The sequence below is a fragment of the Haliotis rubra genome, unplaced genomic scaffold, assembly GCF_003918875.1.
Source record: "Haliotis rubra isolate DU_JTF1 unplaced genomic scaffold, ASM391887v1 Scf423, whole genome shotgun sequence".
Lineage (NCBI taxonomy): Eukaryota > Metazoa > Mollusca > Gastropoda > Lepetellida > Haliotidae > Haliotis > Haliotis rubra.
The window spans coordinates 208,963-233,072 of NW_025767106.1; the positions used below are offsets into that span (position 1 = coordinate 208,963).

At 46.4% G+C, this 24,110-nt stretch overlaps 1 protein-coding gene across 1 annotated transcript in view; it reads left to right on the plus strand.

Moving 5' to 3' along the window:
- Positions 1–6,432: 6,432 nt before the first annotated feature.
- Positions 6,433–24,110, plus strand: part of LOC124288740 — a 75,856-nt gene continuing 58,178 nt past the window's right edge. Inside the window, exons 1-6 of the mRNA XM_046725269.1 lie at positions 6,433–6,489; positions 6,784–6,954; positions 7,498–7,638; positions 8,108–8,221; positions 20,519–20,770; positions 21,105–21,240. Coding sequence (XP_046581225.1) covers position 6,954; positions 7,498–7,638; positions 8,108–8,221; positions 20,519–20,770; positions 21,105–21,240 — 644 coding nt within the window. The 5' untranslated portion in view covers positions 6,433–6,489; positions 6,784–6,953. The remainder of the gene's footprint in view (positions 6,490–6,783; positions 6,955–7,497; positions 7,639–8,107; positions 8,222–20,518; positions 20,771–21,104; positions 21,241–24,110) is intronic.

Sequence of the window (24,110 nt, forward strand, 5' to 3'; positions counted from 1 at the left end):
CCTGCAGGTGAGTTACAGGATCGATTTTGTGCACGTCTGGGTCCGTCATCACCCATGGTCTCTCCCTGTACGTATTGTTCACTTGTCGGGCAGAGCATGACAATGTGGTCGAACACGTCACAATAGTAGCCTTCCAGCATTTCCAGCACGAATGCCATCTTGTCGCACCCCGTCTGACCACACACGATAGCGCAGTGGGGATCGCGAGGTAAATCAATAAATCGCTTGCACGCATCTTCCATTGTCTATATTGACTTGCGCGTCCATGATTGAGTACAAATATAAATTTAACTTGCCAGGTGGATTTTGAGATTTTATGGTGATTTGGATGGTGATCCGCTCGCTGCCGTTGTCGATGCAACACCCGCTGCTGTCTAGTCTCTCGTCGCCCATGGATTGCATGTCCAGCCACAACACTTAATGTTCATCCATGTACATACTGAGCGTCACGTAGGTGAAACCCAGGTCTTTTGATGTTGTTGACTTCCGGCGAGTATCGCATGATGGCCGGTATTTTTTTTATCTCGTCCCACTGCTGGTAATCCCCACTGCTGGTAAGATCACATGCCTTGGCTGAACAGCTGGTTGGGTACGCCCTCGACGGTCAATTCGACTTTCGTGATCTCGGGATTCCAAGCGAATTTGCTGTCTCTTCAAAACGACCACTGGAACGATCAAGATGCCTTTCATCCATCGAGCTGGCACGTTCAGGTTGATGTTCCACAACGTGTCACTCTTGTCCTTGACGATCATCCTGTGCCGCAGCACGCAATCGTACAGGATGGACAGCTTTCCTGAGTACTGTTTGCGAATCTGCCGGGCCAGTTCCATGCTCGTGACCATGTTGAACTCCAACGAGATGTTGTCGACGACATCTCGGCCTCAGTGCCGTGCGACTTGTGGATAACTGTGGCGTAGTCATTGAACATGAGTTCGTATTCCAGCCGATCCTCCAGCGTGGCCTGGTAAAACGGCATGTGCCCCTTGAGCTGCTCAAAGTCGAGAGGTTTGCAAAACAGATTCCCATACGCCTCGCCGATGACTTTTTCTCCTGCCGTTATATTGCCGAGCTGGTCTGGCACGTAAACTCTTCCCACACGTAGGTTGTTCGCATGGCAGTTATCCCGACAAAGTCCTTGATACAACATGTCAGCGCGTTTGTTCGAGGTTATCCAGAGGTCCATGTAACAGTAAAACACGTCGCTGTAGCTGATGCTCAGCATCTCTTTCCCACTGATTTTGATGGCGGTTTTCTTGACGATGGCGTGACCCACGTTGCGCACGATCGTGCGTTTGTCGTTCGCGGACTCCAGCATGATGTGAAAAGCCAGTCGAGCCGTGCCGGGGACGATGACGTCGTTTGCGGCCAGGTTGGGGAACCGAACCTGCCTCGTTTGGTTTTGATCGATCGTGCTCGGATTGTTGGTGATGGTCACCGACTGACGCATGGCTTTGATACAAGCATCTCTCTCGATCTTTGGAAAGGATCTAGCTTTCGTCCGTAGGTCAACGCCATTTTTATATTCAAAGTATATTTCCATAATCTTTAATAGAGAACCATGGCTGACGATATTCCCATGGATGATTTGGGGGACAGCGATAGAACCCCTTTGCTCAATGACAATGATACATCAGCAGCCATGGACACCTCGTTCATGGGAGACACGAACTTTTAAAGCAGACCGTGGACGATTATTATGATACTCTAAAGGGTCGCGACTATCCGAAGTTCAAAATCGACAACGAAAGGATGCTGTGATTTAAAGCTCATCCGGAGGTCGATCTCATGAACAAACACACAAGAAAACCGCTCGCCCTGTCAATGCTAGCCAGTCGCCATGGTGGTAGTCAACTGATACGCAATGAACTAAACCTGCGCGATTACTATGGTTTTACGATCGATGTGCCGCTGATTGTTTGCCTGCACGTGCGGAGGCAGCTGTTGTTGTTGTGGTGCTCCTTCTTCTTCCATTGGCGATGCCACTATCCCCGTTTCGTACTTCAAGTTGGGCTTGAACCCAGATGTCAATAACGCGAGTGGCGATGGTGGCGATGACAATTTCGTTGTTGTAGCCCACCACTCTGTTCACCCTCAGTTGCACGTCGCTCGGAACTATGTACAGTGTCGCACCGAACATGTAGTGGAATTTCGAAAGGGCGTATTTCAGCCCGTTTTCATAGTGTTCGATGGCACTCGGAACGGTCTAGCAATGGCATCCTCGACATTAGCCACAAACTGTTTCTGCACGTCATAAGCCCTCCCTTCACAGCCACAATGTTGGAATGTGTTTGTGTCTGAGCGCCCAGCACGGCACACACGTACGTTTGAATCGAATCGTTCAATCTGACGACTCCGGCATGAGTAAACCCTTTTTAAGTCTCCAACATTTTCCAATCGTCCGCGGGTCTCTGTTCAAACCTCAAAACGTGGTAATCCTTGCTGTTGTCGAAAGCCATGTAATCATCGTTCCACTCGTTCGTCGTGATGTAATGATACGACTTGTTACCTCAATCTTTAACCAGCTGTTTGCTGGCTTTCGCGAGAGACATGTTGTGAATGATGGGAATGGCCAAACCGTGGTTCGGACCCAGCAAACGCCAATCGACCATCTTCAGATCGAGTTTGAATTCGTACGCACGTCGATCGTACGGATTGTTTATAGCATTCCAGGCCTTGTCCTGCGGAATCGGGGCGCTGATTTCTTTCAAAATACGTCTGATCTGATAGTACACTTGAAAATAGAACACAGACCGACTCAGCGGACCACGATGAATGTAGTTCAACATCACGCCACACCCGATGGTCGCGCACCACATGGCCAAATTGAATTGATTCTGTCAAAACTGCATCAGGTTGTGGAACCAAGCGTGTACCGTTGTGAAATTCGTGACCTAAAACCCGTAAATTTTAAACACGTCGATGAATCGAACCATGTAAACCATCCTTTGCATCGACCACAATACTCGGTTGTGTGAGATCGGTAGCACTTCTTTTATTATGGCTTTTAGAATAAGACAATCCCGGTTTGCACATATTTTTGAATTGTTATATAGTATACATATCTACTTTTTAAATATGTACTTGACGCTTCCGGGAATCACGAGTGGCGAGTCCGTTCAACTGCTGCATGCCATCGATAACACGTCCGGTCAGCTCAAAGTCGCGCTCAGCGATCTCACATTTTACCCACGATGGTCGAATATCAGTAAATCCATAGGTAACAACAGGATATTCATCGATGGAATTCGCCATGATTTGTCCGACGGTTATTACAGCATTTGCATGCTAAACAACGAAATTTTCAAACCCATCGAAGCCAGCCTCAAACTCAACGAGTTGAATGGCATGATAACGTTAAAGACCGGGGGAAAATCCATCAGGCTCGGTAAAAACATGGCGAGAACTCTCGGGTTGACCTCAAATGACATACGACCAGAAACCACTGTGACCGGCATGAAATTACCCGATCTCTTTCCGTATTGCGAACTGTGCATTCATCTCAATCAGCTAAGCATGGCTGACAACACTCAAGGCAAACTCTGCTGAGAGCCATGCCGGTGAAAACAGAAAAGTACAACGACGCAGAACATCGACGGCGTCGAATTGACGCTGCACATGCAAAACAATCGAGCCTCGGGTCCCAGACCTCGAGGGTCCTACCACTCCGACCTCGGGGACACGTGCGGATTCGACGAACCTGGAATCGAGGACAAACTGTATGCATTGCAACTGAACAACAGCGTTTACAAATGCGTTGAAGTGCCCACCGCCAAAGGCAGCTGCAGCATCAGCGGCCTAAACGATTTCGTCAACACTGAAAGAGTGGTCAGCAACGAGCTGTACGACCTCGTCCGCAATGAGGAGAAGGAATGGACGATATCCAGAGCCTTTGGCGGCAAGCTGTTCGACCTGAACGATGTCGAGACCACGGTCCTCACGCGAAACGCGCGATACCCTTTCGTATTCACCGAATATGACAAATGGATCTTTGTGCCCTGTCGAATAGACTGGATCATCAACATCATGCTCGGCTCTCCCCTCATTTTTACGGAAAACAAACACCACTACCTAACGAAAGTCGTGAACAAGGGAATGTTGCTCTTGGCTTACGTCCCGACGTCCCGACGTCCTGGTACAGCTTGATGCATAATATTTGTTCTGTGGCAGAAGAGGATACTTATAATGGAAACTTGTAAAATAATCAGAATTAGAAAATAAATACAAACAATTACAGTATAAAATCCTTCAATCAATTTTGCCTTGCAATTTATATCTGAACAAGTTAAATTTTAAAGATAGTAAACTGCGTGAACACTGTGGCAATATTTACTTGACTTCTTATGCGTGCATGAGGACATTTGCAGTTTAAATGTGTGAGACGAAGCAACAATGATATCTCTGATTATTACTTTCCTTTCAGTGTAAATGTAGTGGCGTATAGAACTTACTGGTCATCACAATACACAACATCGTGTGGTTTTCTTTTTGGGGCCGATGCGCAAGATACAGGTAAAACTTCATTTCTTAAAACCAATGGTCGTTATTTATAATGTTTCGTTCTGAGTATATAAATGATGCTATCTTCCTGATCTGACTTGTTCTCAGTGTAAATGGCTTTTGAAGGAATATTTAGTTATATTCTGACCACTTTTTCTGCCGGTCAGAGAGTCACAGTTGACCTCTATGACAAACGGAAATTTGCAGTGACCAAATCATAGTAGAGGCAGGTTGAGAATACTAAAGCATATTATTAACACTGATACGAAGTGTACATTCCTATGTCGACAATATCAAACGCATAGTAAGACAGCACGTTTTCTTCTACCAGGACTCGGTCAAACACACATTACAGATGCAAAACAGGGTACAGATCAGCGGATAACAAAGGTTGCCCACATCGTAAGTGAATTGAGCTACTTGGCTAGAGAAGCATCTGGTCTTACTACAATTGTTATCATTATGATCTGACGATGTCTATACCTTGTTAACATAAAGTTGGACAGGCCGTCTTAAGGCTGTTGATTGTCATACACAAACGTTTGTTGTAAATCCATTAATGTAATATACGCAAGTGGCATGCTTTTGTTTCTTCTAATCCCTTATTACCACTCAAGATACTTCAGATGTTTTGATTGTGCATTAATATCTTCACCACACATAATGCAACAATGAAACACCACTTATACATTGCAGCTGTATGTGACAATCAAATCCAGTCCGCTGCTTGCAACATCAACTACAGGTCATCTCACATCGTATACAGTAATGGCAGGACACAGTACAAGAGTGGGGGCAGATGTACTTCCCCTGGGATCTGTTCCAGCTGTAATGCAGGTTTTTACCCCATGAGAGAACGATGCAGAAGTACGTGTATATAGGTCCAGCGCATTCATTCATATCGGAGACACTTACGTGCAGCCATTCACCTTGCAGAGTTACTTCCCTTAAGCACGTTAAAATCTAAACATATCACTCGAATCCTGTTTCGTCACGATTTTGGTTCTAGTTCTATCAGCACCAAACACGTGGCTTTACCAAAGCAATAAGCGCTAGAGAACTACATAATTTGAAGTTTCAATCCCACATTAAGCTGGCATGCCTTTAACAGCGGCGCTCAGCCCAGCCCAGCTCACTCACTCATAAAATGCTCTTGTTATCAAAATAGTTTCTGGCACATCTTTGCTACAAGCTCAGAATATTCAGGTTGCTCATGATAATGCCCTTTCTTACCTGCACAATGTGCACCACTGTCAGTAAGTGTAACCTAGGTATACTGGGAATACTGCTAAAAGCAGCGTTGGTACCAACTCACAAAACAACTTCTCCGCCCATAATGGGTCTTGCGGTCACTGAAATATCTATGTTGCAAGCCAGAAATTTACGCTGTTCAACATAAGGTCATGTGTTACCCTTGCCAGTGTGCAGCGCCATCGGTAAGTGTGACCTGGAGACATGCACTAGCAGCAGCAACCAGGTGTGTCGTCGCTGTGATGGGGTCGTGCTGGACCAGACAGGACACAGGGCATATGTGGCGTCTTCGAGTCGACAATACACAACATCGTGTGGTTTTCTTTTTGGGGCCGATGCGCAAGATACAGGTAAAACTTCATTTCTTAAAACCAATGGTCGTTATTTATAATGTTTCGTTCTGAGTATATAAATGATGCTATCTTCCTGATCTGACTTGTTCTCAGTGTAAATGGCTTTTGAAGGAATATTTAGTTATATTCTGACCACTTTTTCTGCCGGTCAGAGAGTCACAGTTGACCTCTATGACAAACGGAAATTTGCAGTGACCAAATCATAGTAGAGGCAGGTTGAGAATACTAAAGCATATTATTAACACTGATGTGAAGTGTACATTCCTATGTCGACAATATCAAACGCATAGTAAGACAGCACGTTTTCTTCTACCAGGCGTCGGTCATACACACATTACAGATGCAAAACAGGGTACAGATCAACAGATAACATAGGCTGCCCACATCGTAAGTGAATTGAGCTACTTGGCTAGAGAAGCGTCTGGTCTTACTACAATTGTTATCATTATGATCTGACGATGTCTATACCTTGTTAACATAAAGTTGGACGAGCCATCTAAAGGCTGTTGATTGTCATACACAAACGTTTGTTGTAAATCCATTAATGTAATATACGCAAGTGGCATGCTTTTGTTTCTTCTAATCCCTTATTACCACTCAAGATACTTCAGATGTTTTGATTGTGCATTAATATCTTCACCACACATAATGCAACAATGAAACACCACTTACACATTGCAGCTGTATGTGACAATCAAATCCAGTCCGCTGCTTGCAACATCAACTACAGGTCATCTCACATCGTCTACAGTAACGGCAGGACACAGTACAAGAGTGGGGGCAGATGTACTTCCCCTGGGATCTGTTCCAGCTGTAATGCAGGTTTTTACCCCAGGAGAGAACGATGCAGAAGTACGTGTATATAGGTCCAGCGCATTCATTCATATCGGAGACACTTACGTGCAGCCATTCACCTTGCAGAGTTACTTCCCTTAAGCACGTTAAAACCTAAACATATCGCTCGAATCCTGTTTCGTCACGGTTCTAGTTCTATCAGCACCAAACACGTTGCTTTACCAAAGCGATAAACGCCAGAGAACTACATAATTTGAAGCTTCAATCCCACATTATGCTGGCATGCCTTTAACAGCGGCGTTCAGCCCAGCTCACTCACTCATAAAATGCTCTTGTGATCAAAATAGTTTCTGGCACATCTTTGCTACAAGCTCAGAATATTCAGGTTGCTCATGATAATGCCCTTTCTTACCTGCACAATGTGCACCACTGTCAGTAAGTGTAACCTAGGTATACTGGGAATACTGTTAAAAGCAGCGTTGGTACCAACTCACAAAACAACTTCTCCGCCCATAATGGGTCTTGCGGTCACTGAAATATCTATGTTGCAAGCCAGAAATTTACGCTGTTCAAGATAAGGTCATGTGTTACCCTTGCCAGTGTGCAGCGCCATCGGTAAGTGTGACCTGGAGACATGCACTAGCAGCAGCAACCAGGTGTGTCGTCGCTGTGATGGGGTCGTGCTGGACCAGGCAGGACACAGGGCATATGTGGCGTCTTCGAGTCGGAGATCATGCATACGTGAGATGAATACTGATGAATAACGAATCAACATTATGTCCACCAGTTGTTTATAGGCCCCTACTATTATTTTCGACTTTATCGAGCTTTGAATAAAAACACGTGCAAACTACAAGAATCCAGACTCTGAAAATGTTACATAATTATAAATGATCATAAATGTTACGAATCCTACAATACAAGAAGTTCTTCTATTCATTCAGTCTTTAACTACTAAAATTGGTTTTATTGTTGCATCTATCTGTATCATACCCTTCGACTCTATTAATTGGATCTGTCAAATAGAACAAAATCATTTCCAGTCAACTTAAGTCAGGAAGTGATCATCGGTCTTGCGTATATTGTTTCTTCGGACAACATATCATGCAGAAGTTAGAATATACCTTGCCGTCACCCCACCGAACAAAACAGATTTAGATATACTTACCCAACCATGCTGTAAAGATAGATCCCACATTTGTGTCTACAGAGGCGTGTTCATGGCGGAGTGACAGCACCCGGTGTTATCCCGGGACCTGCAGGAACGAGTACGCCAGTAGCTGTGCCTGCTCCAGCGGCTTCACAGGGAAACATTGTCAGACAAGTAAGTTGACGCTTCCTGGGATTACAAACAACACGCAAATAGCAAACAACAAACACTTCCTTTTCGTTTACAAAGTGAGTAGTAGATATAATGATAGTCCGAGACCAAGTCCAACAAAAGCCTCTGCAAAGCTTTATTTCACAAATAAAGCTTTTGTCAGGCCCTTAGATCTCGCCCCAGTATATCTACTACTTTTGAACCCCCAGTTAACTTCCCGGCCCCACGTGGCACTACTGTGCCGCTATGACGTGTTGACCTCGATGAAACAGTTTAATGTGAATCGCCTATGATCTCTTTGGTGTTCGTAATAAAGGCTTGCTGGGCTTTTCGTACCCCCTGTTCTATGTACTTTTTTTTCTCGTCTTCGCTGATAGCAGACTTACGAGACTTGGACCGGATTTCTTGTTTCATCTTACGGTACTTGTCGAGTTCAGAGAGTATTGAACGAAATTCCTCCTCTGAGATCTTACTGTCAGTGAGTGCCGTGGAAATACGCTCACTTACCGTGTTCAGCTTTGCTTCGGCCAGAACCCTGATCTCGTCGTGTTTCAACGCTTTACGGTGCAGTCTGCGGGATACAAACTTAAACACCAACCCTGCCACCCCTACAACCCCAGCTGTTATTTCAATGCCTAGCACTATAGGTGCGGCCACGATGGTGGCTAACAACCCAACACCTGCCGCCCCTAGTCCCATGCTGGTTGCCATAAGGGCAGTATCAGTCCCATCCACGATATTGAAAGCTCTATGGTACTTCTTATATAGTGCTTTCCGCGTGTCGCGGTCTTGTTCTAGTTGGCGTTTTACATCACATAACTGTCTCAAGCGGAATCCGTCTACGGTTTCCAGTGTCTTCGCTACTTCCTCTACGACTGGGTACAGCCCCATTCTGTGTGCATATAATATATCTTATGGGATATTTTTTAATTGGGCTTCAGTTAATAGCCGATCAATGTACTTGAGGCTTATAAGGCTTAGATTCTCGTATGTGGAGATACGGGAAGGATCAATAGGTAACTTCTGGTCTATATCAACATGTGAGCAGTTTACTAAGGGGGGTAGTAATCCCAGTGAGAGGTCCCCCAATCGTATAATGATACGGCAAGGTAGGGGGATTGGTATTAGGGGGTCATCCCAACGTATTGTCACCCCAGGTAAAAGTTGCAGGTTTGGGGATGGCCCCAGGTCTGAATCATCAAACTTACCCTTGTAAGCGACTTCTATGATGAATGTGGAGCCTGAGGCCATAGCCCTAAACCCTGCTATGGCATCGGGGCGATTGGCTATTAACTGCGACCACCTGGTTGAAACTAACATGTTGCCCTCCGAGTAATATGGTATTTTAGAAACTATCATCCTTTCACGAGTTGGAATGAAAGACGTGAGCAAGATACCGTTGTTCCTAATTTCGGAGACATAGCCATCTTTGTCTAATGAGATATATGGTGCGGTGAGGGTCACATTGATCAACCATTTGGGTTCTTTTAAGTCTACCAGGGACTGCCTTATGTACACACCGTTTTTAAAGAGTAGGACGTACGGGACGTTTCCCCCACCACACTGATCGAATCCCTCTATGCCTCCTAGGTCCCCGAGTGTGGGTTTGGGTAGATGGTCGGCTATTGCCTACCGCCTATACACGTTATCTTTTAGGTGTAGGACGTACAAGGCGTCTTCCTCGCCAGGCTGATCGAATCCCTCCATTCCTAGATCGTTAAGTGTGGCGTTGGGGTGATGATTGGACATTGATATATTACTATTACGAGATAGTTTCCAATTGTTTTTCTGATAATAGTTCAGGGGTGCACTTCACCCCCATGAAGTGTATGTTGTCGGGTAGGAAGATCTTGGCGAGTGATATCGTGTCTTCCACGGTCCCGATGACCCCCTGCAGACTGGTGTGGGAGTCGACACCCACCCGCACGTAAACAGTGCAAACCTGATACTGGTGCCGTTTCACCCACCCGAGTTTGACCCCCTTCACGATTTCGACTTCATTCCGTGATGGTTCCCCTAGGTAGACATTGATGACGAGCGTGGAGTTCGCTGGTAGGCTCGCCAGGACGTTGACCACGCCAGCGAATTCAGACACCAAATGCAATGCCCCGTCTTGCACTCCCGGTTTACTCGATAGCATGTGGGCTGCCATACTGCCGACTGGGCTGATGACTATGCTACGTCTTTGAGCCGGAACGTAAGCCACGAGCAGGGTTCCGTTGTTCACAACTTTGTTTAGGTAGTTGTCTTTGTTCTCCGTGAACACGTAGGGGGAGCCAAGCCTAATATTGAGAAACCAGTCGCCTTTAGCGGGTAACAACACCCACTTGTCATCGTCGGTGAAGACGAGCGTATTTGGTTTGTTTTGGGTCGTTCTCTCAACATCTTCTATGTCGAACAGTTTGCCCGCGAACGATGGGTATACCATCCATTTATCATAACCGGTGCGGACTAGGGTGTACCGAGTGTTGACGGTCGCTCCTGAGGTATCTACTATATCACCTAGGGTTCCACCGGAGGGGACTTCAACGGGTTTGTAAATGTTGTTTTTCAGTTGCAAGGCATACAATTTACCATCTACTCCGGGGTCGTCGAATCCGCGTGTGTCCCCGAGGTCGGAGATCCCCGCATTGATGCATTTTTTCAACCTCATTCCGGGACCTTGTGCGCTAGTCATTTTATGTGCAGCGTTATGCTGAGGTATTCTATATTCACAGGATTATGATTTATATCTAACACCGATATTACCAGCTCAGGGATGTTGCCCCGAGTTAACCTCTTATGCTGCCACGGTGAAAACGACTCGGTTCTGCCGTCGTTGTATTTCTCCGTTTTCACCAGTACGGCTCTCAGTATCGTGGAAGGGTGACCCCCTTGAATGTTGTCCGTTGTGCTCAGCTGGCCGAGATGAATGCACAGCTCTCGGTACGGTACTAGGTCGGGTAACTTCGTGCCTGTGACGGCAGTTGTTGGTTTTGTCTCGTCCGGCGGCATACCCAGTGTCCTCGCCAATGGTCGGCCGAGCCTCAAGGAGTTTCTTCCGTTGTTGATTAACACCACTGTGCCGTTTGAGTCGTTCATCTTGAGTTCGGCTCCCAGGGGCTTGAAGACCTCATCGCTTAGCGAGCACACGCTGTAGTAGCTGTCAGTTATCTGGTTGCGGGTGCCACTGACGAATAGCTTGTTGTTGTTGATGTTGATGTTAGTCCATCGCGGTAGGTAGGTGATATCGCAGAGTGTGACTTCGAGTTGACCCGACGTGTTATCGATCGCGTGTATCAGCTGAACGGACTCACCGCTCATTATTCCTGGAAGTGTTACGTACATGTTAGAAGTATATATACTCATTATATAATACTTTTAAAATGTACTCCCCGGGAGTGTTTTACCCTTAACTGGACATAGATTTACCACACATGAAGATTGTGGTCGACGCTGCTGGGATGTATTTCAGCGCTCAGTTTATAGATGTGTTCGACCAGTATAAGTTTTCGGTGACTAACGTCAAGGCAGTCCACGCATGTTTCAACAACCCGATGCAGTTCTGGCAGATTCAACTTAACTTCGCCGTGTGGTGCGCTTCAAGGGGGTGTGGTGTGACATTGACCGACACTCAGCGTGGACCGCTGAGTCAGTCTGTGTTCATGTTTCACGTGTACTACCAGGTCAGGCGTATCCTCAAAGAGATCAGCGCCCCGCTCCCACAGGACAAGGCGTGGGACGCAGTAAACAACCAGTACGATAGACGGGCCTACGAACGTATTTGCAACGAATTCGAACTAAACCCGAAGATGGATTGGCGTTTGCCGGGGCCGAACCGAGGGTTGGGTATTCCATATAATGGGGGGAGACCTGTGAAAGAAGTCAGTGATGATTTACTGAAACGAGATGTACTACGCCAGGACTTTGCTTTGTCGAGTAATGAATGGTGAGATGATCGTATGAACTTTAAAGGTGGTGTTGCTTTCACCGTCCAGAAAGTGGAGTAGTCAACCACGGACGGGTGGAAAATGTTCATGTTGGGCATGTCGAAAGGGTTCACTCGTGCCGGTGTCACCAGATTGAACGACTCGATTCGAACGTACGTGTGGGCGCTGTTGGGTGCGCAGACGCAAACGCGTTCCAACATCCTCGGTAAGGGGACTGCTTACATCGCTCAGAAACAGTTCGTTGTTAACGTTGAGGATGCTATCAATGCTCCAGTTGATCTCCCGAGTGCCATCAAACGCTACCAAGACGGGTTGGAATACGCCCGGTCGAAAGTCGACTACGTCTTCAACGTGGGACTGTACATGGCTCCGAGCGATATGCAACTGAGAGTAAAAAAAGTGGTGGGCTACAACAACGAAATAGTCATAGCCACGGCGGACCAAAAGTTGGGCGTCAACCCCAATGTGAACACCCCCCACGTCCCACCACCCACACATACTTGTGCGATGGGTATAGTTGTACCACCCCCGGAGCCCAGGGTTCAACCAACACCCCCACAACCCCAACGCCCACAATCCAATCAGCACGCGACCGTAAAACAGCTCTGGTGGTTGGTGGGGTAGTGGCCGGTTTGGGACTCATTTGGTTAAAAATTCCTTAGCCGCTACGTACACCAGACCCGCCACGGCGACGATGGCTGCCCACAGGTTTTGACCGAGCCACGTGGCAGTTTTAGCCAGAGCGCTCAGCAACCACGAGACGATGCTACCCAGGATGCCGGGCAGGGCTTCGGCGGCCTTACCAGCGAGTTTAGCCAGGGCCTCCCCGAGGGATTTCAGGTGTTTTTTTATCCAGTCACTTCGTGGTGTTGGTGTTGGTGTTGGTGTTGGTGTACCACTGCCGCCGGCAGGCGTCAATGACACCACCAGGGTTGATATGATGAAGCCCAATGCAGTCAGAATTCTCGCGATGGTGATGCCTTCTTCTTGGAAGAGGATTCGGATCCTGTCAGCTAGCGTCGTGTCCTCGTTTAGGACTCGATCGATGGTTTCCCGTACAAGACTGATCTGGGATCGGAGGGCTTCCCGGTTCGAGGAAGTGGATTCCAACCGAGTCCGTCTCTCGTCTTCCAAGTTTTTTATTCTCTCCGATACGACGTTTCATATCATCGTCCTCCGTTTCGGTGAGTTTTATTTTCTAGCGAACGATGTGCTCATCAATCTCGTTCAGTTTCCCCACGTTGTTCACGAGTTCTCGTTTCAAGGCTTCGTCTAGGCCTCACAGTTCTCGAACAGGGAATTCGAAAACAGGCAAGGGTTTGTCATGGTACGTGGCAAATAGTTTTTCGATGCTGTCTGCATCACCTTCACCGCTGAGTTCGGCCCTGATGTTTTGTAGATCTTGGACGACCTTCGGGGGAAGCTTAGACGGTGCGCCACCATAATCTATGAAGCCTAGTTCATCACGGATCAGTTTACTCCCACCAGGGCGACTGGTGAGTGTTGACAAAGCATACGGTCCTTTCCCGTCTTTTTTCATGATATCGACCCCCGGGTGAGCCTTCAATCACAGCGTGCCCTTCTTATCGATGGTAAACTTGGCATAGTCTCGTACCAACGGCTTGATGTTGTCTCTCTTTTCAACTGCGGCGTAATAATCGTCCACGGCCGGCTGTACAAGTTCAGCACTTAAGGGGTTGTTCGTGAATGTGGTGTCATCCTCCCCGAACGTCTGGGCACTATCATCCCACATATCATCCATCGGGATGTACTCATGACCGCCTTCAGCCATTATTTATATTAAACTTTTATATTTTATCTATATAACAATGTATGGCAGGAAACTAGATCCTTTCCGAAGATCAAAAGAGCCTCTAGGTGTCAGAGCCGTGCGCCAGTCGGTGACCATCACCAACAATCCCAGCAAGATAGACCAGAACCAAACGCTGCTGGTTAGATTCCCAAACCTGGGTGAGCATGACCTTATCGTACCAGGCACGGTTCGACTGACGTTCAACCTCACGTTGACCTCCGACAACGACAAACGCGAGCTAGTGCGTACGTAGGTCCGGCCATCATCAAGAAAACCACTATCAAGATCAGCGGTAACGAGATGTTGAGCATCGACGACAGCGACGTGTTTCACTGCTACGGGGACCTCTGGAAAAGCGAGGGAGAACGTGTCAATGACGTGTACCAGGGCATCAGCAAATCGACCCAGTTGCGCGTAGGGTACGGCTTCACGGCAGACCAGCTAGACAAGATCTCGGACGGTGACAAGGCCATCACCCAAGCGTATGGGAACAGGTTCTGCGTGCCGCTCGACTTCGAGTTGCTCACGGGACACGCGCCGTTTTACTAGGCCGCGCTGGGGGATAGGCTTGAATACGAGCTCACGTTTAACGACTACAGCAAAGTAGTGCGTACGCCGAACGGTGATGAGGCCAGTTACACCATAGACAACATCTCTCTGGAGTTCGACATGGTCACTAGCCCGGAGTTGGCCAGGCAGGTTTGAAACCAGTATTCGGGGAAGGTGGCCAAGAGTCGACGCTGTTCATACTGGACGACTGCAGCGCTAATCGTGAGATAACAAAAAAGAGAGACATGCTATCGTACCTGACCTTCTCCGGCCGTCACGCAAAGCACAGCATCTGGGTGCTAACGCAGAAGTTCAACTCAGTGTTGAAAGACCTCAGGGAGCAGACGCGATTGGTGGCCTTATTCCACCGCAAGGACAGGGATTCGTTCGAGGAGTGTTTGAGAGAGAACGATGTGATGAGCAAACTAGAACGGGAACGGGTAAAGAAACAGCTCGCTGAAACTTAACATGCTAAGCTCGTGCTCAAGTCCGACCTACCCGTGGCCTATAGGGTGTTTTAGCTTAGCAATGCTTAGCAAATGCTTAGCAAAGCTTAGCAATGCTTAGCAAATGCTTAGCGTTCAGCACTTATCAGTTATAGTTATAGTTATGGTTGTTTTTGAAGTGCTCGTCGTGTGCAACTTAACCTTCATTTCGCTGTGTTTCACGACCCGTGAAGATCCGGGGTAGAATAGGTCTTCAGCAACCCATGTGCTTGCCATAAAGAGGCGACTATCTTGTCGTAAGAGGCGACTAACGGGATCGGGTGGTCAGTTTCGCTGACTTGGTTGACACATGTCATCGGTTCCCAATTGCGCAGATCGATGCTCATGCTGTTGATCACTGGATTGTCTGGTCCAGACTCGATTATCTACAGACCGCCGCCATATAGCTGGAATATTGCTGAGTGCGGCGTAAAACTAAACTCACTCACTCACTCACTGTGTTTCACCTGCATCGGGTATTATATTATTAAAACTAAAACTTACTTATTACATTATAAGATGGAATGTGATGAATTGCTAGAACAACTGTTGGAGGGGGATAAGCGAGGGGACGATGATAAGCGAGGGGACGATGATAAGCGAGAGAGACTGGTAGCGTTGGCTGTTGGTGGCAAAGCCAAACATTACTTTGGGGACTACACTCCCAATAAAATTCACAAAATGTCAACCAAAGAAATCGATAAGCTGTACGCTAGATACGAGGCTAGACTCGGCGCCGAGATAACAAAGACTATAGGATCGTCTATGACCCAGATATACACTGGTCTTGCATCATACTTCCTTCCCATTCTCCAGGAACGTCGCCTTTACCTGTGGGAGGACCTCGAGAAAGACCCTTTTATTGAACATGCTTGAGCTCTATCAGCTGCATGCTGTACCACAAATACGGTATGTTTTTAGCACCGGTGACGGCGGCGATTATCACAGCAAAGCATTGCCAATTTAAGGAGGGGAAAAATAATAATAATAGTATACAAGATGGATGCTGCCCAAGGAATGAGTCCCCAAATGGAGGAGACCCCGACGTTGGGGGAACCCCAACTGGAGGTGACCCCTTCAGAGGAAACCCCACCCCAAACCCCCAGGGAGGTGAACCCTACAGTCACCAGGCAGAAGAACCCTAAGAGAGTCGCCGCCGGTAGAAAAAGGTGGTCTAACCAACATAAGAGTAACACATGGAGCAGGGCTCCACTCCTGTTGATTGCAGGCGCAACTGCTGCCATGGCTATCTCAAGGTTATATAATAAACAACCACCCAGGGAGGGTATCCCTCCCCAGGAACCCCTACAATTAGAGGTCAACCCACATATCATGTTATAAATATATATTTTATATCATATACATAATGTGTGAGGGGAAAACGTTCGTCAGCGATGCATACCACGCTACCGTGGTCGCCAGTCTAGCTGTAGGGTACGCTCGGTTGACCAAAATGGTGCTTAAACAACCGACTATCAAGCTAGATTTCAACCTGCAGGATATGGGTATGCTCATAATGAACCTGGGTATGGCGATGGCCACCAAGGACATCCTAGTAAAACAAGGGATCCTACCGGAAAATATTTTGAAGTAATTGTAACTATATATAGGATGGCTACGATCGCCATGATGGTTGGCGGGGCGTTAGTAAACGCCCTGGCATTTTCCGGGAGTAATTTCCTCTTCTCGAAACTACGGGACTCACACGCAGCTGAGATACAAGCTGAGCGTAAGTGCCATGACCTGGCCTTTGAGAAATTTCAAGCAGCGCAAGCCGAGTACGCGAAGAAACGTGTACAGAGCATCGATTACGCTAACGAACAACTCAGGCGTGAGAACCATGCCGTTAAATCATTCCATGATGTCGACGACGCAGCGAGAGAATACTACCTACTAACCGGTAAACAGCTAAAACCACTCCCTCCTAAGCCCACACTCGCTCAGTACTACACACCATCCCCGGGGCAAATGGACCGGGAATTGATCTTTATTGCACTGGGTCTAGCAGCGACTGTGTTGGTTGCGAAACAATTTGACTAAGTACTCATATAAGTATACCAAAGATGAGACCTGCCCCATACCGATGTCAGTACATACTTATGGGGAAGACCGAGGCCTGTGGTAGGAGCTGCAGGACTGAGGGGTACTGTTGTTTTCATATAAAGAGTATCAACTACACGTGTTCTGTGTGTGGTGTCGGGGTGAAAGGTCACTACTGCCTATGCAAAGCTCACGGAGCAAACGTAGTCAGACATCATCTTATCTACGAGAAGAAAAAAGACTACAGAAAAGAACGTAGGCGCCTCCTCAGCATAGCAGTGTAGTGGTCCAATTAGAGACTGTGCACACCTAGGTATAACAATGTTCGTGGAAGTTGAGCCCAGGGAAAGCCGTTGCCTGAGAAGCTGGCAGATGGATGTGGGGAAAAGTATAGATATCAGTGTCCTCAAACCCATGATTGTTAGCGAACTATATAAGAGGTGCTAATTTTACAATCATGGTGAAAGTAGGGTTTGATGTACCGTGGGCTGGGCACACTTGGAATTACTTTGATGGTGGACGAGTAGATGTGCATGGAGAGATAGATATAGTTGTTGACGACTCGTTGCAAATAATACAAAACACCCTACTATGCTGCGCATGTTCCGGTTGGGTCGAGGGTATAATCGATAAGGTCTATCTAGATATTTACTAAGGATTTTATAGCGCCTCTATTTTTTATCAAGGTTGGAAGAGTTACCTCCCTTGCCGGTGGCCGTATTAGAGATTGATATACTTAGGTGTGTACACAATGTCTACTACTCGGGAGCTCAAGCAGATAGCGAGACAGCGAGGTGTAATTGGTTACTCTCGAATGGTCAAACCACAGTTGTTGAGATTACTTAACATACAACCCCCTCCCACAGTAAAGCAACTAAAACTCACCGATATCAAACCTCTAATCGCTGATAAAGTCAATGAGGAACTAAACGATTTGGGAAGTATAAAGTTTCAAATCACAGTGAAAATGTCACTCGATAAACAGCAGGGCGTGGGGGGAACCCCCACTGGGGTCATTGAGTACGTTCAGCCATACGTCCGAGGTAAACAAGAAGTCGTGACTCATACCGAGACTATAGACAAGTCAATAGATACCAGTTTTCAGCAGATACGAGAATACCTAGAACACTACACACACATGGGGTCCTGGTGGGTAGTGGATAAAATCGATAATGTCTATCTAGACATAGCTAACTACATGCCATTCAGAGGCGGGTCGTACCTAGACTTGCCCCCTACTACAAAGCAAAACAGGCTATGGTCAACGTCAAGAATAGAGAAGACAATTGCCTGAGGGTAGCTATCAGGTCAGCCTTGTTTCTAGTTTCCAGCTCATTCAGACAGGCTTTCTAGCTATCCCCAAGACGACGGGCTCAACTGGGATGGTATAGATGAACCCACCCCCATATCCCAGATAACTGGGGGAAACCCCAACTGTTGGGGAGGGGGGCAACCCCCAACGCGTTGTCAATATATTCATGATCCAGCGAGGTGATAAGTATCACTACACGTGGATAAAACACCTCAGCAGGCTGTTGCACGACCAGTTGAAACACGTTGGGAAAAAACACCTTTTGTGTACGATGTCTGCACGGTTTCAGTAGACCCGACCTGCTGGAATCACACCGGGGGGATTGCCAAGGTGTGGGGCAGACTGCCATACGAGTCGACATGCCCAAGGAAGGTGACACTATCCTAACATTTGCCAACAACAAGAACCAGATGTCCGTGCCTTATGTCATCTACGCCGACTTCGAAGCCTTGGTCAAACCCGTTGAGGCTGGGGGTACCCCCAACACACAAAAAACACAGGAGCACGAGGCCTGTGTGTTTGGATATGTGGTCGTCCGATGTGATTGGGAAATGAAAGCTCCCGTGGTGTACAGGGGTCCCGACGCGGCTGAAAAGTTTCTAAAGTGTTTGCAGGAGGAAGAGAAAAGTATTAGGAATGCACTATACACAGTCGCCCCCATGCGTATGACTCAAGCCGATCGGCTAGCTCACGCCTGCAGCACTCACTGCCGTGTGTGTGATAGCCCACTGAACGGTGATCTGGTGAGAGATCACTGCCACGTCACCGGTAAGTATAGAGGCGCCGCTCACTGCGTGTGTAACCTCAAGCTTAGAATCACCCCTAAGACAATGAACATCACCGTGGTCTTCCACAACTTGAGAGGGGTCGACTCTCACTTGATCATGCAGGCCATCGTGAAAGTCGACGGCAACCTGACGTGCATCCCCAACAACATGGAGAGATACATCTCCTTCAGCTTGAATGGCCTGAGGTTCATTGACTAGGTTCAGATCCTCCTGTCGTCACTCGACAGTCTGGTCAAGGCCAACGATACCTTCCCCATCACTGATCGATATACCAACGCCGAGACTCGACCCTGCTGATGAGGACAGGCAGGAGTTCATGGGTTCGTGTCACACCTGCTAGACAAACACGATACCAAGGTCAGGCGTGGCGCTGCTGGAGCCCATCGCAGCCAAGCCATAGTTGAGAGATTCAATAGGACTTTGGCCAAGCGCTTATTCGGGCATCAGTATGCGAGAGAGATGGCCAACCCGGGGAAACGATCGACTGAATGGGTAGCGCGGTTACCTCAGGTGGTGTCGGCCATCAACCACGAAATCACCCGTCTCACCGGCAAGAAACCAGCCGATGCTATCAAACTAAAATCAATAGTGGCAGAGTCGGCTGCACCATTGCGTGGGAAGGAGAAACAGATACCTGATAGGGTCCCCGTGAGGTACCTCTACCAGCCGGGGGAACACGAAGGGGATAGTCGTAAGCGAGACACAGATCCGATATGGTCAGTCAAAACTTACAACATAGATAAAGTGGACATCAAAGCCGACGAGCCGAACTTGTACTACTTGAGAGATGGGCCAGGGAGAGGGTTCGTTAGAGAGGAATTATTGATCATACCGTACGGTACAATGTTACCTCCTGTCAACACGTCATAGTGGTACAGTAGTGCCACGTGGGGCCAGGAAGTTAACTGGGGGTTCAAAAGTAGTAGATATACGGGGGCGAGATCTAAGGGCCTGACAAAAGCTTTATTTGTGAAATAAAGCTTTGCAGAGGCTTTTGTTGGACTTGGTCTCGGACTATCATTATATCTACTACTAAGTGTGAATATCAGTTGCTGCCAGAGGCGCAAAACATGCTTACCCTTTTTCCCGAAGACCTCGTGTCATTGTTAATTTTTCGGTGATTCATTCATTTATTGTATACTTTTCAGCGCTATTTTGCTTCATGATTCTTTGAATCTGTTTCCATGGATGATCGCCACTGCTCTTTCACTGGCGTTGATGTTTCATATTTAAGTATTTCATAGGACTGTACATCTACCCTTAACAAAATGGACGCCGTATGAGTATAAACCTATGACCTGGAAATATCAACGAAATTGTAAATCTTTTGCACTGTCGTTTATCGTATTTGTTCACATATTTGTACATTACATGTATGCCACAGTAACAACGAAGCCCACAATAAACTCCAACCTCCTTCGACTGACCGCCAGCAATGGTGACACGACAGAGGCACCTCCCAACATCAACAGTGGTCCATCTCAGTCCACCAACTGGTCAAACATCAACTCTCCATCCAGACTGTACTACAAGTTTACGGCAGAATACAAAATGGTACCTCCATCCAGACATGCCTTCATTGAAAACTTCCGTGTGGGAATTGTCAGTGGTACAGCTACATTCAAACTAAAGAGAGGTATGTGAAGTATCAGAATGCACAATATAACATTTTGCTGCATACGTCTAAAGGTGAAACGGATTTTCTAACGAGTTGGGTATAATACTGTTAATTGCATCTAGTTTTACAGCGGTATATACTATCCGTTGGTACAATGTGTATACGGCATGTAAATAAAAGTTGACAGTTCCGACTATATTATGATTATGTGTACTTTCAAACAGTGATGATACCAGGCGTTGGAGAGAAGGTGAACATGTCCCGAATCACCTACCTGATGAACTCGTGCTTCTTGTTTCATCCTCCCTCTGAAAAGCATTATTCACTCACCTGACTGTGTTGTTGTACCTAGGTGCAGGTGTTGTCTCCACTAAGGTCTATAACTGTGGAGGAGCCAGCCGAAGCAGCCCGGACACAGACCTGTACACCTGTGAAGGAAACTCATCAGGGACGTCTGTACTACCTCTACCCTTCCATCACAGAGATGTGTAAGTACTGGACAGATGAATCTGTTTGACAGATGTGTTCTGTAAATGGCGAACCTGGAGTGTACAGCTTGGACTGTGTCAGGCAGGATGGACGTTTAGATAGTGTTCCTTTTCACCCTGACATTTCAGTACACCTAGCTATTTCATCACAATGTAGTTTTCGTTTTCATGCTATTTTGTGTGTGTAAATATTTCTACTAAACTGCATTCTGACCACGGACAACCACAGGTTATCTACGATACAGACACCGTTGTATATTTTGTATAGTTACTTTTATCTTAAAGCTTGGAATCTGAATGCCATAATATAAAAGAAATAAAAAAAAAAATGTGAATTCAGACGATACTGTCGATACGGTACTGAAGTGGCTACTTTTGTGTACATTTCAAATTAGTTAAAGGTCGGTTGCAACGTAAAACACAACTTTGCAGATTCTGATACCTTTCGGTATGGACTTACAGTAACAAATAAAAAAAATGCAAATTCAACTGAGAAAGTTGAAAAATAACGCGATGAACAAAACCCCCGTGAAATCGGAGTTAAAACGATTCACTAAAGTAACCCCAGTTTGGTGTGAAAAGTGGTTTCAACAGCTCTGCTGTGCTGCGCTGGGAAGCGCTCATAGCGCATGCGCAGTGAATAGGTTCGCGCAGCTTGGAAGCGGGATGTCCGGATTATAAGGTCGTGAGCAGGAGTAGTCTAATAATCTTGGTTGTTTACACAATCAGCAAATAGTTACATAAAAGAACCTTGTTAAGGATCTAGATCTACTAAGCTATGTGTCAACCAGTGAGGCGTTCGACATTTCAAGACAGACAATCTTCGCTGGCGGTGAGTACTTGGAGTAGGCTTTGATGTGAGCTATTTTTGTAATGTTTTGTTGATATTTCACAGGCGCGAGCTTTTTATATGTTATGACAGTAGATTACCGATTTAGAATCATTTTCTTATATTCAGGGTACTGAGTTCAATACAAGTTTGTAGAATACAATACAATGTTACAAATGGTATTTTTTTCTATTGTTGAACCCATGATAGATGTACATTGATAGACTTTTAACAGTTTGTAGATTTGTTGCTTTCAACAATAACCTTAATTTATATTCACAGTGATTGATGCGGTAAAATGGGGGGATATATAACATTCTTAAATTGTGAAAATACGGACAGACTAATATCAAATGATACCCATCTTCTATCACCCCTAAACCACATAACATACACACCTATAACATCTGCATTTGCTGTGCTATACAATGAAGTTTTTGGCTGATAGATGTTAACATCGAGGCATGTCCAGAGTTAAAAGTACAATGATCTTTTAACCTTAGAGTTACGAGGATTTAATAAAAAACATTTGTGAAGCTAATACAATCAAGTTTAAAAGCATATCCGAATTCACATGTTTCAAGCATATTTCTCACATTTGTTATCCAATTTATATTACCATTTCTATCATACATACACATCATATTGTAACATGTTTTGGGATAATGTGACTGCGGCATGTTTACTAACCTTATCCAATATCTTAAAATTTGCTTATATGCTTCAATATATATAGGGTAACGTCCACATTCTCCATAAGCAATGCAATTAGAAGTACTGACCTTACCACCTAAAAATCTTTTACATGCATAAAGTAGTAGTACAATGGGGTTCTGCATCACATGCGGCTTAGAGGCTTATTTATGGGACTTAAGCCTCCTAGCCCCCCTTAAAAACGGCGAGGTGTAGCGCGAGGCATCCTCCGATGTGCCTCCAGCCTAGACCGAGCTTAGCAACGGAGTTTGGATTGGATTTAAATGTAGCCGTAATATTCGGCAACGACTTTATGGAGTGGGTCTGCCATGAATTCCTCGAAGTGGATTTAGGAGTACGAGACATCGTATTCTCGGGTCTCGAAGCTATAATCGATTAACGTATCCATGCGGTGTTGTAACCGTTCGGTGCCCATGAGACCTAAACTATCGTACAGGCTGGTGAATTTCCCTCGAATTATGACTCAACGCAGGGCGGCATAAATATCGAAGTCATGGACGTCCACCCCGATGCGTCTGAACAACTGTTTCTTGATCAATCTCCACATGTATGAGAAACATAAGACGAATCTTTAATAAGGGGGCAATACCGTGTCATGAGGGACGATTTGTAATTCCTCTCGGACGAATCCCCCACCCGGTCCATCTTGCAAGTAGTACAAATTCGGTTCGTCGTCTTTGATGTCCACTTGGTCGATGTGGTACGTTTTCATGGACCATACGGGGTCTGTGGCGCGACGTTTGTCCCCTCCTTCGAGTTCACCGGGCTGGTACAGATACCTCACAACGACCCGGTCCGGTAGTTTTTTCTCTTGGCCGTGACGTGATGGCGCAACCAATTCGGTCGTCACGGATTTCATTTGAATGGCTTTGACAGGTCTTTTATCGAGGAGTCGAGTGACTTTGTTGTTGATCGCCGACATCCAGTCTCGGTTCACCGTCAATCGTCACCGTGGAGCGCTGCCAAGTCGATATCGAATAGCTTGTTCGGTTGAATGCGGACTGGCGATCAGTTTCCTGAGTTTTTCTTCCTCGTGAGATCGCACGAGTTTGACCGTCACCCTTTTTCTCAAGTTTTCCATGGTTTTGCTGAACACCGATTGTACATCAGTTTGTAGAGATTTTTCTTGAAGTCGCTGGTGGCCTGTTTTCGCAGCTCGGTGTTCAACCGAATGTAAGGTTCCATCCAGGGACTTTGATCGAATTGCAGCACCCGATGTATTTTGGTCAGCTTCATGCCCAGCGACAGGTACATTTGCAGATTCCGATAGTGCACCACGTACTTGGTCTTGTGCATCAAGTTTGGAACGAGTTTTTTCACGTTGGCC